The 14,489-nt window shown below is 51.5% G+C and overlaps 1 protein-coding gene across 1 annotated transcript; it reads right to left on the bottom strand.

Annotated features, from left to right (window-relative positions):
- Positions 1 to 2,303: 2,303 nt before the first annotated feature.
- ELFN2 (extracellular leucine rich repeat and fibronectin type III domain containing 2) lies at positions 2,304 to 4,730 on the bottom strand. The gene has a single exon (XM_009979393.1). It carries the CDS (start codon positions 4,728 to 4,730, stop codon positions 2,304 to 2,306), a length of 2,427 nt encoding a protein of 808 aa, XP_009977695.1.
- Positions 4,731 to 14,489: the final 9,759 nt, after the last annotated feature.

Below are 14,489 nucleotides of genomic sequence, written 5' to 3'. Positions count from 1 at the left end.
GCAGGCTGACAGTGAAGGAGGGTGAGGCAATGGGATCAGGACCTGGCTTAGGACTGTTACCATCGGCGTCCCTACAAGGAAGGGACTCCAAGGATCTTCGCAGGTTTAGACCTTGGTCATCCCCACTCTGTTTTTTTGCACACCAGGCTCTGCCTACTGCTGCTCCTCACAGAAGATGAAGTTATATTACCTGTAGCATAGAAACCAGCTCTCACGGCTGGCAGTGCTACTACCTGACAGATAATGGGTGGGTTCTCTGCAGGCAGCATGTAAATCCCTCCTAGAGAAGCTCCTACACCCTCATTCTTCTCCCAGGGCCCCCCAAAACACTATGGCTTCTGAGGAGCACCTCAGAAAGGAAATAGCCACTTAGGAAAGACCAACACAACACAGGCCTTCACCCTCATCCTGATAGAGGTGAATGATTGTCAAGAACTGGGATGTGCAGCTCATGGAGAGGAGGTGCACTGTGCTGCATAAAGACAGGCTCAGCGGGCAGCATCCCTGCCTGACAAGAAAACTTTGGGGGAGATAGTGCCAGGATTGTGCTTTGTTGGACTGCTTGGAAATGGGATGAAGTGGAGAGGGCTGTAGGCTCATTCCCAACTCTATGGCAGATCATCTAATCAAAGGGACGGAGATTGGGACCTATCAAGTGAAAATGAGTATCCACCAAGATATTATAGGATCCCTAAGAAAAGTTTGTCACAGCTAACTGTGAGGAGGTGGAAGATTTAGGAGGTGATGTGTTGCTCTGACTCTCATGAGAACCTCTAAGTATTCAAAGGAGCACTGTCATCCAGAGGCTGGTATCCTCTTCTATCCCAGCACATGCAGTGTGGCTGCACACACAAAGGGAGCATCTGGAGCCATCCCTCTTGGGCTACTCCCAAGCCCCATTCTCACAGCCCTTTCGTTTCCTGTGCTCCTGCCTTCACCCTAGCGTGTCTCCTATCCAAGCCAGAGTGTCCATGGCCTATTCAAGAGGAAGCCACTTGGTGGCTTTTCTGTCAACTCAGTGAGGTGAGCGACTGAAATCTACTCTTTACATCCACCTGCAAGTGAGGAAGATTGGTGATGCTCTTCTCACACACATCCACCCACCCCACACTCCATGGTGCAAGTCAGTTGGGAATAGCTGCAGTAGCTTCATGTAGAACTTGTTCTGCTCAGCTACTCTCCAGGTCCCTTCCTCATAGTGAGGGCAGCATAAAAAGAGAATACCAAACCTACTGCACAAGGGCAGCCTGAGTATAGATGTGTACTGTGGGGAGGACCTCTGATCTGTGACAATCGTGGGTACATGTGAACCCCGTACACCTCTGAGAGAGCGGACCTTCCTGCCTTTTCCTCCACCACTCCTTGAGGACCTGGCTTGCCATGCCAAAGAGCACATTTATACTCCCCCACCAAATGGAAGAAAACTGGCTCTGAGCAGGCCTGGAGAATGCCCATCCCTCCAGAATTGCTGGTGTTCATCAGCAATGACATGGCAGGAGAAGGGAAGGAGGAAGAGCAGCACGCGTACAGAGCCTGTTGTGTGACAGGTCCTACCTCCCTCGGTCCTTTGCACCTCTTCTCCTTCCTCTGAGGAGGATGGAGTTCCTGGAAGTATCTAGACAGAAAGTGCAAGCCTAGGGAGCCCTAACAGAGAAGGGTAGAGAAGAGGAAAAGGAAAAGAAGTAAGATAACTTCTTCCAACAAATCCCACCTATCTTGGAAGGGGATGAAAGAGAGAGAAAAGCCTCCACTGCCAAAAGAAATAGGGGAAAAAACAGTGATGGAAGATTTAGAGAAGTAGGTGTATCAGGTGGGCAGAGAAGCTTTCTAAATCAAAGTTCTCCCCTCCCACCCAAAAGAAAAATCAATCCTCAACAGGAACAGAAAGAGCAATAGTTCACAGCTGAGTTTCATGCCCAGAGAGTGTCCATCCCTGCCCTTCCCCTGCCACCGCTGCCACTCCCTCCCGGGCCATTCCCACCCACCCGCACACCAGTGTTGTTACCACAGTGTCAGAGCAGGACACTCCTCCCAACCATCTGCAGGCAGAACAATGGTCCCCATAACACAGTAGAGACAATTCGGCATGTGTGTGTGTCTGTGTGTTTGTGTGTGTCTGTGAGTGAGAGAGTTTTCTGTTGTTGTTGTAAACTTTAAGAAACGATTTTGTCAGTTTTGTATTTGTCGGGAGTATTTTGTTGTTGGTTTATTTTTCACAGTCAAGTGGCTTTTTTTTTTTTTTTTTCTGGTTGTTGAGGGGGAGTCTTGTTTTGTATTGTTTCCTTGGAAAGAGCAAGGGGGAGTCACAGCTTCTGCTGAGCAGAGACTCCTTTCCAGTAATCCAGGATGTCATGCAGATCCTCGTCCTTGGCAAACTGAACTTTCTTCCGCAGGGCATGCCCAGCCGCCATGTAAACCTCCTCCCTGTGGTGCTTCTTGTAAGGCCGGAATCGCTCCCAGATCTTGTGGGTGCTCTCTGATGAGTACTCAGGGCTGGAGGAGTAGCCCGAGAAGTAGTGTCTGGGAGAGAGCTGGGAGTACGTGGAGTCTCGCTTGGACCGGGAGAGTGGCTTGAGGAATGACACCCGCTGGCTCAGGGTGTCAGCACTTTCCTCATAGTACAGGGCCGGGAAGGAGTGACGGTGCTCACTGCAATGGTAAGAAGGCTTGACCTCCAAGTGGTGGATGGCGCCTGGAGACACCAAGGGAAGACGATCCAAAGGGCTGTTGAGTGGGCTGCCCTTCTCAATGTATTTGGAGTCAGACTTGCTGAGTGGTGGGTGGTCAGGCACATCCAAGCTGAAGACCTTGGCGCTCTTGATGGAGCCACTAGAGGAGACACTGCAGGTCTTTCTGGCCACGGCAGCATCAGCACTCAGCTGGCGCTGCAAAGGGTGGTGGGAGCTTTCCTTGTAGGGTGGGGAAAGAAAGCTAGGCCTCTCTAGCCCACCTGAGGAACTGGCTGGGATAGACTGGCACTCAAAGGCCATGTCTGAGTCAACACCAGTCCCACCACCCAGGAAGGAGGCTGTGTCCAGCTTGAGGGCATCAATGCAGTTGTTGATGATCTGGTTGACCTTGTCTACCTCCTTGGCTATAGTAGAGATCTCAGCAGCTGAACCTTGCCCATTGTCAAGCTCCCTCAGGTCCTCATCTCGCTGGGTTCGCTCCAGTCCGTCCCCACCACCAGTTCGCACCTCAATGTAGTTACCTTTAGTGGTGACTTTAGGAGTCTCCATCCCAGCTTCCATTGACTTTGATGGGGGCAACTTCTCCCCAATCATGGAAGGGATGGAGGACATCCGTGAGACAGGGATGACTGGTGGCTCACCCAGCTTCTGGGAAGGATGAACCATAGTACTGGTATCAATATCTGATCCATAACGCATTTCCAAAATGGTCTTTTTGACATTGAGGGACTTCTGTTTCTCCTCCTGCATCCTCCGCTTCCGCAGGCAGTAGTACACCACCCCCAAGACAATTACCATCCCAAAGAGGCAACCCAGGGTGGTCATGATATAGTGTGTGGTGGTGGAAGTACTGGAAATAGGGTCCTCCCTGCCTTTGCTCCGGGTTGCAAAGGTCAGGCAAGTGTGGTTGTAGCGCCTGTTGTTGCGGATGGAGGCCACACAGAAAGTATAATCAGTGTGGGCCTTCAACTTGTTGACAGTGACATATTCCTTCTTGCTCTTCAGCGTTGCTATGTCAGAAACATAGCTGTTGTTGTATTGGACCAGTACATACATCTTACTGTAGGGCATGGGGATGGTTACCATCAGGATGGCTGAGGTGATGGTGACATCATGGAGCTTGATGCTGGGACTGAAGGAGGAGTCTGTGGTGGAGGAGGCTGGAGGCTTGACTGAGAGGAAGTCTCCAGGGCTGATGGCTGAGCCCTCATCCAGGTCTCGCTGGGAGTCAGGAGTATAAGGGGTGGGGTTGACCCTGGAGAGGGAAGGGATGGTGCCACCTCTGCACATGGACTGGAAGATGGTGATGGCATTGCGGTTGTGGTGAGGCCGAGGTACCAGGAGCGGGTACCCAGCAAACTCCCGTGGAGTTTCACACTGGAGCCGGTCGTAGTTCTTGGTGACGTTGTTGAAGACCGCCAGCCAGTTAAGAAAGCTGTAGAGGCTACAGTCGCAGTTGAAAGGGTTGCCAGCCAGCTCGCACACCATCAAGTTGCTCAAGCTGGTGAAAGTGTTCCCCTCCAGGCGGCTGAGACGGTTGGATGACAAGTCGATGCTAATCAAGCTAGGGCACTCAGAGAAGGCAGTAGGGGTGACCAGCTCAATTAAGTTGTGCTGCACAAAGAGGAACTGGAGACGGGCCATGCCCCGCAACATGCCCTCTGTCAGGTTGGTGAGTTTGTTGTAGCCCAGCTGTAAGACCTGGAGGTTTGACTGGCCCATGAAAGCTCCATCCTCGATATAGGAGATCTCATTCTTGGTCAGGTTCAAATCAGTCAGGTTGCCGAAGCGGTTGAGGGAGGAGTACAGCACCACTTTGAGCTTATTCTCATTCAGACGCAAGTCGTGCACCGTGCTGTTGATATGCTGGGGAATGGTCTCATACGGGGGCTGGTTCTGGCTGCAGATGGCCAGCCACACATAACCTTTGTCCCCCTCGATCAGCCAGCAGTCACCTCGCACGGTGCCAGCAGAAAACAAGCAGAGTAGCGCAGCTGCCCACAACCCCAGGCACATCATGGTCTGCAGTGGTGCCCTCATCAAGACAGAGAAAAGCAAAAAAAAAACAAAAACAAAAAAAACCCCAAATCTCAGGACCACAGCAAAAGGAAATAAGGGCAGAGGCAAGAGAAAGGGGCAATAATTGGGGTTTAGCAATGGAAGGGCATGAGCACCCCAGTCCTATTGGGTGTCGTCACCATTATTTCTTCTTGCCCTCTGGGTGAAGCCAGGAGCATGGAGCAGGGGGAATACGTGCAATCTGCTTCCAGCACACCCAAAAGCTATGACCATGGATGATTGGCCTGGAAGGGAACTACCTTGTGCTTCTTTTCTAAACAAAAATTCAGATCGAGGATAACAAATCTTCTTTGATGCTCATGAGCGACTTGCCTACCTTTTCCACTTTTCCCCCTCCCTCCCACCCCCCACCCACACCGAACCCACCCCAAAACAAACCCAAGTCGTCCCCCTCTCTAGTCTTCCCCCACCCCTCCACGGTGTGATTTGGAAGAACAAGGCAGCGCTGCCTCCTCTGTCGCTCACGCTCCCTCGGTTCCTCCTCTTCTTCCTTCTCTCACGGGTTCCCTCTGAGAAGCTTCAGAGCTTCAGATCAAACATGTCGAAAACAAAAATACAGAGAGGGAAAGAGCAAGCACGCACGAGAGAGATCCATCTGTCACTGGAATCTGGAAAAGAAAGCACACAGGAGACAAGGAGAGGCATCAGTTGGAGGGGTCTTTGAGATAAGAGTGTAGACAGCAAGGTTTCATGAGAAGAGGGAGATGCAGAAGAGACAGCATTATGGGGGGTGCGAGCAAGAGAGGAGCGGTACAGCCTGCCGTACTGATAAGCCTTTGAGAAGGGAACCCTTGTGACATATAATCTCGTATCAGGGGTACGCAGAAGGGTACCCAGGCTCCCTTAAGTAACAGGATCACAGCCAGGGAGCTGGGGAAAGGCAGCGGCATGGGGGTAGAAGGGGAAAGGGAGGCAGAGTGGGTAACATAAGGCTTCAAAACTCCTAGTGTAAACAAAGGCAAGCCCCAAGCACAGCCAACCATGGATTTTCAACTGCCTGGGAAAGATGTACACAGAATGCATGAAGCAGGGAAAATGCAGACAAGCCTCTCCGCTGTGGGAAAAAAAAAAAACAAAACAAACCCAAAACAAAACCAAAACACTTTTTTGTTTGTTTCCTTCCTTCCTTGATGCAAGAGGAATAAATAATTCAAGCCACATGTAACCACTTGTGCTCTAAAAATTGTTCCTGCCTCTTGGTGCAGGGACAAGGCTGTTGAGGGGAGCCAGCCCAGCTGGAGATGCATGGCAGGGCAGGGCGTAGGCAGTATGTCAAATACCAGCCTCCAGTCTCTCACCCAGCAATGCCAGCAGTCCTCAGCTGGAGAACATCACCCACTTACCCGCCACAGCCTCCACCTTCCTGTTTTGCCACCTCTCCTTGGAGGCTACAAACACTGCCCCTTTGTGGGAAAGGATACCTTGCAGGAATCAGGGCCCAAGTGACATTTGTTTCAATGTATTTCTGGGCTCTGGGCAAGATCCTGGTTCCAACTAGGAAAGGCAGCCTGGAGCACCCTTCCCTCCAGCTACACCTTCAACCCCTCTCCCACTGTGCTGAGATAGGAGCCTGGCAGGGGTGTCCTCAGGCAGCGCAGAGGAAATAATTTCATACAGCAGAGAAAACGCGGGCACTGTGCTCTCTCTTCTTTTATTTTTTAAATTTTGAGGAGAAATAAAACAATAAAAAACAGAGAAAAAGATTTTTAGTTAATGAAAAATAAAGATCCCCTCTTGCCCCTTTTATTTCAGAGGGAGGCTGCTCACTAAAGATACCACTGAAGCTTTTGCTGCAAAAGCTGAACCAATTTCTAGCAGAGACACAAAGGGCAGAAATAAAATGAAGGAAGATAAATGGAGGCGGAGTGAACCCTTGAGGAACAAGGCTTACGTCTGTGGAGAAATCTGAGCTGATTTGGGTCTGTGGAATTACCAGGCCAGCTGGATTAAAGGATCAGAGATAGTGTCACAGAGAAACACTTAAATATTCAATAATCCAAAAAGTAAAGCCAAGATAGAGAAGGGGAGGGGGAGAAGAGCTGAACCAATGGAAAAGACAGAGGGAAAGCCTCTGTTCCCCACAGCTCATCGTCTGAGGCCACCAAACTCATGTCATTTATGGTTGTCATATGATGGCCTCCAGCTGCTGCTTCATCTTTGCATCAGCCAGCACTGAAGCAGAAGGCAGAGGTTTTTACAGTCTGTTGCTTTGTTTTTCAGCCTTATAATCCAATGAGAAATAATTTCCTGACACTGTCTCCCCACATGCATCAGATAGGAGGCACATCTGGCTCTCGACAGGTTGGGACCCAGAGGCTTCTGATATTCCTCAGCGCCAGTCCCCTGCCCTGTCCCACGTCTTCCAGAGGTGGCTCCATGCAGAGATACAGCCAATCCCCCACACCATCTCTGTCCCTTTACCTTCCTCTCTAATACGCCTTCACTTTGCCCGGTCTCTTCCAGTGAATGAGAGTGGCAGATACTGTCATGCTTTTTGCACATTGGTGCTCAAAGTGTGTCCAGCCCAGGAGAGGCTGGGGCACCCCCTGAGCAAGCAGTGAAAAAGCTTAGCCCATATTTCTCTAGCCATTGTCTTTCTCTGAGCCTTATGCCTTGGCCTTTCTCCTCTCACCAAATAGCCAGCACAATATCCAGCTCCATAGAGGAACATCCCAGACCCCTTGCTTTGACCCCTTCTGGTAGGGCAGGCTGCTCCAAATGCTGTGCTGAACTCATCGTTGCATGCTGTAGCCTGTTCGTGGGACACAGGGAGAAACTCTGAGGCTAGGACCATGGTCCTCTGCAGCAGCCCTAGCAATTGCGGAGGGCCACCCCTGCCCCCCTCAGGAAGCTGCGCTCAGGCAGCACAGAGAGAACTTGGAAAGGAAGATGTACTAGCAGGCTGGAAAGGAAAGAGGTGGCGGGGTTAGGAGGAGGATGGAAATGAAGGTGGTGTTTATCCTTGCTATGTGTCATAAACTAGGGAACCTTGCAGAGAAGATCTGCTTCCCATCCGCCTACCACGTTGGCTGTGCAACCTGGCCTCAGCCACAGGCCAAAAGAAGGGACAAACCATTCTTCAAGCCAAGCTCATTGGTCTCCTTGAGTCCCCAAGGTGGCTATGTACAAGAAATACACAGACCCTGTTAATCTTCATCCAACATCTCCTTTCTCCTCTCTATCACAATGGCTTTAAGGGCTCCGAGGACAGCCCAATCTGTGCCCTTCTCCACCCCTGCCCACAGCCCAGCACCACATTTCAGCTCAGCCCAGTGCCGTCAGTCCCTGCTGCAGCAATACCATAGAAGTGCTGGTCTCCAGCTCCAGTGCAACCCTGCCCTGCCTTTTAGGGTGCCGCTGCTCCCTGACACTGACAATTCACATGGAAGGGGAGGCCAGGGATGGAGGCCAGCACCACACCCTCCCTCAACTGTCTAGAGCCAAATGAACATGAATCAGATAGCACTGGAGTCCAACAACACAAGGAAGAAACGTTGTCCCTTCTGCTGGCCTGAAGGGCATCGACAGTAAAGTTGACTGTTTTCTTCCCTTGCTTCTCAGTCAATAGAGCAAGAAGATGCAGGGATGGAGGGTGGACAGGGAGAGTAAGGGCAAGCAACTCCAGCCCAGAGGATAGCTGAGGAAGGGGAAGGCAGGAGTTGTGGAGAGCGTGGTTTGGAGGGAGGCTGTGGTTACAGGCAAGGGGAAAAGCTGGGACATGGGATCTGTTTTATAGGGCAGATGCAAGGTCACCATCCCCATGTGATGGCCTATCCTGCTGTAGGGCTCCAACACTCTTCATTGTAACCCAAGATGTGCCCTTGGCTCCGAGCCATCCTCACGTATGCGAGAGCATCGAGGAACAGTAGTGGCATCCTGCCCATGAATGGCTGTACCCTCCTTGGTTGGCACAAAGTCCACCCATCAGCTCCGAGCTCCTAAGGATTTCCCTCTGGTTTATTCCCTACTAATGGATGTCTCAATGTTATTGGCACTTCTTTGCACCAGAATGTTTGGAGAAGAGCACAAGGCCACAGGGATGGTTCCCCTGTTCAGAGGAGAGAGTAGAGAGGGCGAAATGGAGAGAGGAGAGACCCAGATCTGAGTGGGGAGCTGGATGTCCTGATTGCCACAGGCTCAGGGATCAAGGTGGCACAGGATGGGTCACTAGTTAGGTGACCAGGTATGAGGGCAGGTTAAAATACAACTACTGAAAGTGTGGATAGGCATGATATGTGGGGTAGAAACAAGCTGAGGGTTGAGGGGGTGAAAGGACCATGACTGAGAGAGGATACAAGGTCCAGGGACCATGGTATAAAAAAGCAACCAGAAAAACCATATACAGCAGCAATTTGGGCCTGAAATTCCGACCTTGTCAACCTTGTCCTCCTGGGGCCCAGTGCACTAGAAAAGCCAGCACTGAATTCTACCATTGCTTAAACGGTGCTAAGAGCCTCCCATTAGAAATGCATGCATTAAAAACCTGCCAAACACTCTTGGCTCCTCTGGGGACACCCCGAAACCAGGCCAAAGCTCTGCTGCTTTCTTAAGATTTGTGCTGCAGCTGAGCCTCAGCCCTCTTCCCAGCTCAGCGCGCTGCCTGCTCCTGCGGGCCTCAGGGCACAAGCACCACCTCTGAGGGACCCTGCCTTGGCTTTGAGGTCCTTCCAAGATTTCTCTAACCGATTTCCGAAAAAGGGGTCTTTCCCAGGGGCACTTGGTACTGGGAGTCGGTGCCGTACTTGAAGGGACTCTCCACACTTGGGTAGTTTCTGTAATACATACTGGTCTGAGCATGACTGCAGCTGCTTCAAATCACCACCCAGAGATGGTCCTTGCTTTTGCTCCTGGCGATAGTGAAAGGACAGTGCCATGGGAGAAGTTCGCAACACAGATGTGGCACTTAGACATCAGCAGCTCCTTTCCTCTCAGCCCCACTGCTTCCAGGGATGTTCCCATTTATTGCAGGAGTTACCATCAAGTCATGCAGCAAAGAACCTGCGGATGTGCCTAGAGGTGCCCCAGAAGCCCTGAGAAGTTTGGGATCAAGAGAAGAGGGGGCAGGAAGCCTGATGACCTGTGGATTTGTGACATGGAAGACATTTGTGTGCATCTGTGAGAGAGAGAGAGAGAGAGAGAACATCTTCTACTTCAGCTTCTCTGATGTCCACCAAGGGTTGAGCTCACATAGCACTCTTTCCTGTAATGGGGCTCTGTGAAGGTTTCTATTTTTCTTTCTCTCTTCTCTAAATTATCTCCCTATTTTCATGAAACACATAAGATCTCAGCATCTCTGAGATCCATCTCAATGTTACATTTGTTTCAAATTGTCCCTGTAGCTTCTAAAATCTAGAGGACAGAGGAGCTGGCTTAGGCAGAAACATAAAAAGGAAAAAAAAAAGCTGTAGAGCCACCCTAGAAAGTCATGCAACAAAAGGTGTTTTCATGTCACTAACCAGACAAAGCCTTCATCTCTTACAAGGAGTTGAACTGATATCAATGGGTCCTGCTGAAGGGTGGCCACTCAACGTTAGAGGCTCTGAGTTTTGGCAGAGTGCTGCCACAAGAGAAATCTCATGGTTCAACTTTGGGCAGGTTCATTTCACCATATACAAATCCACAGCGCCTGCTGGGAGAAAAATCATCCCTCTGAAAGCTGGTCTGGCCCTGCCATGAGCGGGGAGGAAGCTCACAGCTCCGAAACTCCAGCTGTCCCTGACACAAGGAAGCCCAAAGCACTACGATCCCAGCAAAGAAAACCACACAGGATCTCAGCTGCTTCTCACAGGACACTGCTGCAAGGATGCTCACAGCTTTGAAATTCCAGCCAGCAACAATGGGGCTCTGCACAGAGGATGGGCAGAGGGCTGAAACACAGGCTGTAGGACTGCCCAAGGATGTGCTGCTCTACAGTCCTGCCCTCTGGCCAGTTCGGGTCATGGAGACAGTTCAGGTGTTAACCTGAATTTACTGTCTGCCATATATGTGCACCCAGGCTCAAGTAAACACACAGCCATTGACTCCAAAGCTTTGCTGGGCCAAACAACTTAAAGACTAAGCTTTTGAAAAAAAACCCGGCACGATGCTGTATACAAAACCCCTGCTCTCCCATCGCGCCTCCCCAACAGCGATTAGATGGCTAATTTGTTAGGCAGCAAGAAAGAGAGAATGGGAAAGCTCAGGGGAGAAAAATGAAGCAGCTCAGAAGCATGAAAGAAAAGAGAGAGCTTTAGAAACATAAATCTTATTTTGGAGTGATAAATACTGGCAGAAAGGTCTTTCATATGCCAGTGGTTCCCTGGCAGGCCAGAGAGCCACCTTTGTTTTCCAAAGTGAATTGGTTGCCTTTTATATTAATGTGATTATTGAAGATTAAGGGGGATTTGCATCAAGCCAGCTCCACCCAGACAGCTCATGGCAGCAGCCCACAGGAGTGTGTGCGCATGGGGGTAGGCTTGGGCAATGGCCTCCTCCAAGCAGAAGAAGATGTCAAGAGATTACAGGTTTCATAAAAAATATTAGCAGCAATAAAGCCGCCTTCATCGGTTTCCCTCCAGGGGAGAGGGGGGCCTGGGAAACATGGCACCCCTTGGTGCCATCCCCTGAGCCCAGACACGAGGCAGTGGAAGGGCTTAGAAATAATTCCTGTTGGCAACGGGGAGGGAGCACGGGCTCTGTGTGACCGTCTGTAGGGACCTGCCATAGGGAGCGCAACAGCAAGGCCAGCGCTGCCTGTGCACGTGTGTGCATGAGTCACGGCAGAGACAGGGGCGTCCGTGTTGGCTCTGGAGGTGTGAGGTGGAGGGGGAGTCTGTGTGGAGGAGGTGCTGTAGATGAAGGGGTGGGCGTGCGGGCCGGGTGTGCGTGTGGGTTAATCACTCCCTGAAGCAGAGAAGGAGTGCTGACTCCCGCGAGGAGGGGGGAGGAATTGCCACGGGAAGCAGGCAAGAGCACTGGTCGGTAGCACGCACGTGTGTGCATGTGTGTTCGCATGGAGCAGTCACTGTGGAGAAAGGGGTGGGAGCGTTGGCTGTGTGCGGGCGTGCGTGGATCATGGCAGACAGCAGTGGATGTGCGAGTGCGTGCATGGGAGAAGAGCTGTAGAAAAAGGGGTGGGAGTGCTGCTTATGTTTGTGTGCCCCGACGTGGATCACCGTGGGGTGCAGGGTGTGAGGGCTGGCTCTGCTCGTGTGCACGTGGGAGGGAGTTGCTGAAGGGGACAGGGAATGGCCTCTGCTCTCTGCAAGCTATCAGGGGGAAGAGGACAGGAGCAGCTGCTGCAGGTAACAGGCCAGGTGCGGGGCTCTGGGTGCATGGGAGGAAGCTGCTGGAGGGAGCTGGGTGGGAGAACCAACTCTGTTTTTGTGGGGGGCATTGCTGCAGGGGAAGGTAACATGTCCTGCATGAGGCCAGGAGAAATTCTTGGGCTGTATGTGATGTCAGTGCGAAGACCTCCATTCCCTCGGGGTCACTGTGATGTCTCTGCTGTCCTGTGCTGGCCTTGCTGCCCTATTTCATACAAAAATCATCCTGGATTTCACCAAGCTGGCTGTGAAGCGCAGATCCACAAGCTCTTTGAGAGATGCCCTCACTCAAACCAAGCATACCTCCAGCATTTCTGAATGTTAAATACATTCCCAGCAGCCTAGCAGTGCCAGTTCAGAGTGCCTCCAAACATGCTGCCCTGCAGGTGGGTCAGGGAAGGAGCATGGAGGAGGTTAGTCCTTGCATTCCAGCTTGCTACTGTCTCTTGCTGAGGGGACTCGGAGCCTAAGGAATTGCATAGGTCCTGGGCTGGCTGAGGACAGCAATCGCTTCACAAAGTGCACTGGCAGCCAGATGGCCTGTGGAGGATACCTCCAGTTCTGCAGACTCCCATGGGGTACAGCATCCTTCAATGTCCTCTCAGCTTCCAGCCAACCTTCCCCTGGACAGCCATCTGAGAGAGGTTCCCTTGACAGCAGTGAGACTTCTCCCCACGCAGGATAAGCAGCCACCCTGGTACCACCACTCCAGCAAGAAAACTCCAGAAGTCAAGCCACCATTCCAGTGAAAGGAAGGGGCTGCCCTTGCATGGCCTTCCCAGACAGGGTATCTGACCATCAGGCATCATTACTGCAAGTCATTAGTTTGCAAGATGTCAAAAGACAGGGCAGCATTTGTGCTCAGGTTTCCTGCAAATGGAGAGTCAACCAGAAGCAGAAGTTGTTACAGGTGGTGGTTCAAATATGGCAAATGCAGTCCTGATCTGGTGTGGGGCAAAAGCCAAGGAAAGGTGTGGGGGGACTTGGAGAAGCTGTTTCAGATGACACAAGAGTGAAATGCTGAGCAGCACCGGCTATTGGGGACACTTCAGTCCCTCAAAGTTCTTCTTCTGGTCAGTGCATGCCTGGATTCAGCAAGAGGAGTAGCCCCACGTGGGACAGGACATTACGTTTCCCTGTGGCTGCTCCCACTTTCCTTCCATCCTCTGCTCCCAGGCAACGGCACATCTCAGCCCCGCTGGGGAGGGACCCTCCTCCCGGCCAGCTCGCCCACTTATGTTTCAAGCTAACATCTGACATGCATTTTGACACAGCCATGCATCCCCTCTCTTTTCTCCACTACCTTGCCTTGTTTAGAGCCTGTTTTTTCTTCCATTGCCAAAACACAATGACTGTTATAATTAACAGATTATCTCAGTGCGACAGCTGCAGTCCTTTGAAAATTAGGTTGAATAACAGGATCCTGCCGTATGGTAATTTCTTTTCATCTCTCGAATATTTTCTCTCTCACACTCTCGTTTCTACTTCGTTTCTTTTTTTCTTTCTTTTCCCTCTCCGCCCTCCTACCTTCACCAGCTCCCTGGCTGCATGAGTGATATCTTTGGGGTGAGGCAGGCTGAAGGGCTCTCTCTACCTTCATCAGCTGTTTTCATTCCCCTTCTTTTACTACCACCCCTCGCAGAGAGGCAGCGTTTGCAAGTAGGATCATAAACATGTCAGGAGAAAATGAGCCCACCAGGGGCCATGGTCAGGGACCCTCTCTGAAGCCCCACTGGCTCCAAAAGGCAGCCTAGGGAATTGCATGGGAAGGGGAGAAACTGAGATGCAGTAGCCTGAACCGCTGCCTGCAACTTTCCCACGGGGAGCTGAGTGCAACGGTGTGGCTGAGTGGTTTGTACTGAGCTAAGCCAGGGTGCTCTACCCCCTCACCTAGCCGTCCGCCTTCTTGCTGACTCAGTATCTGCCCCTGACTCACCACTTGCTCACTGAATGGGGACTGGCAGTACTTATACGGCATCCTTCCCTCTCGCTAAGGCAATAGCTCTGCCACTTACCACCCCCTCTCCCCATTATCCACCTACAGCTGTCTCTCTACCGACTCAATCAACCCAAGCCAGCCAAAAAAGCAGCTTGCAGAAGATTCAGGGTTTCAAAACCAAGATAAGAACTGCTGCTGCTCCCAGCTGGACCCGAACTAAAGGCTCTGGAAATCTGCTCCTCCAGGGCCGGAGATCCCCTGGCCCCTGCTGCAAACTGGACTGATCTGCTCACTGAAGTAGCCGGACTCCTCGGCCTCTGCTTGGGCAGACATGCTGGCACACAACAGTTTCAGGCTGCGAGGATGACCAGCCAGACGTGTGGAATGGGTCTGCTGGGATGGTGCCCTGGATTTGGCAACCAAAAGATTTCAAGTTAAACATGCTCTGGACTCAAGAAATCTGCAACTTTGTCATCA

Source organism: Tauraco erythrolophus, chromosome 4 (assembly GCF_009769465.1).
Source record: "Tauraco erythrolophus isolate bTauEry1 chromosome 4, bTauEry1.pri, whole genome shotgun sequence".
Classification (NCBI taxonomy): domain Eukaryota; kingdom Metazoa; phylum Chordata; class Aves; order Musophagiformes; family Musophagidae; genus Tauraco; species Tauraco erythrolophus.
The sequence above is the reverse complement of the archived record's forward strand: the minus strand, read 5'-3'. Positions and strand labels throughout refer to the sequence as shown.

Coding starts and splice junctions, on each gene's coding strand:
- ELFN2 (XM_009979393.1), bottom strand. CDS start 4,730: ATGAGGGCACCACTGCAGACCATGATGTGCCTGGGGTTGTGGGCAGCT.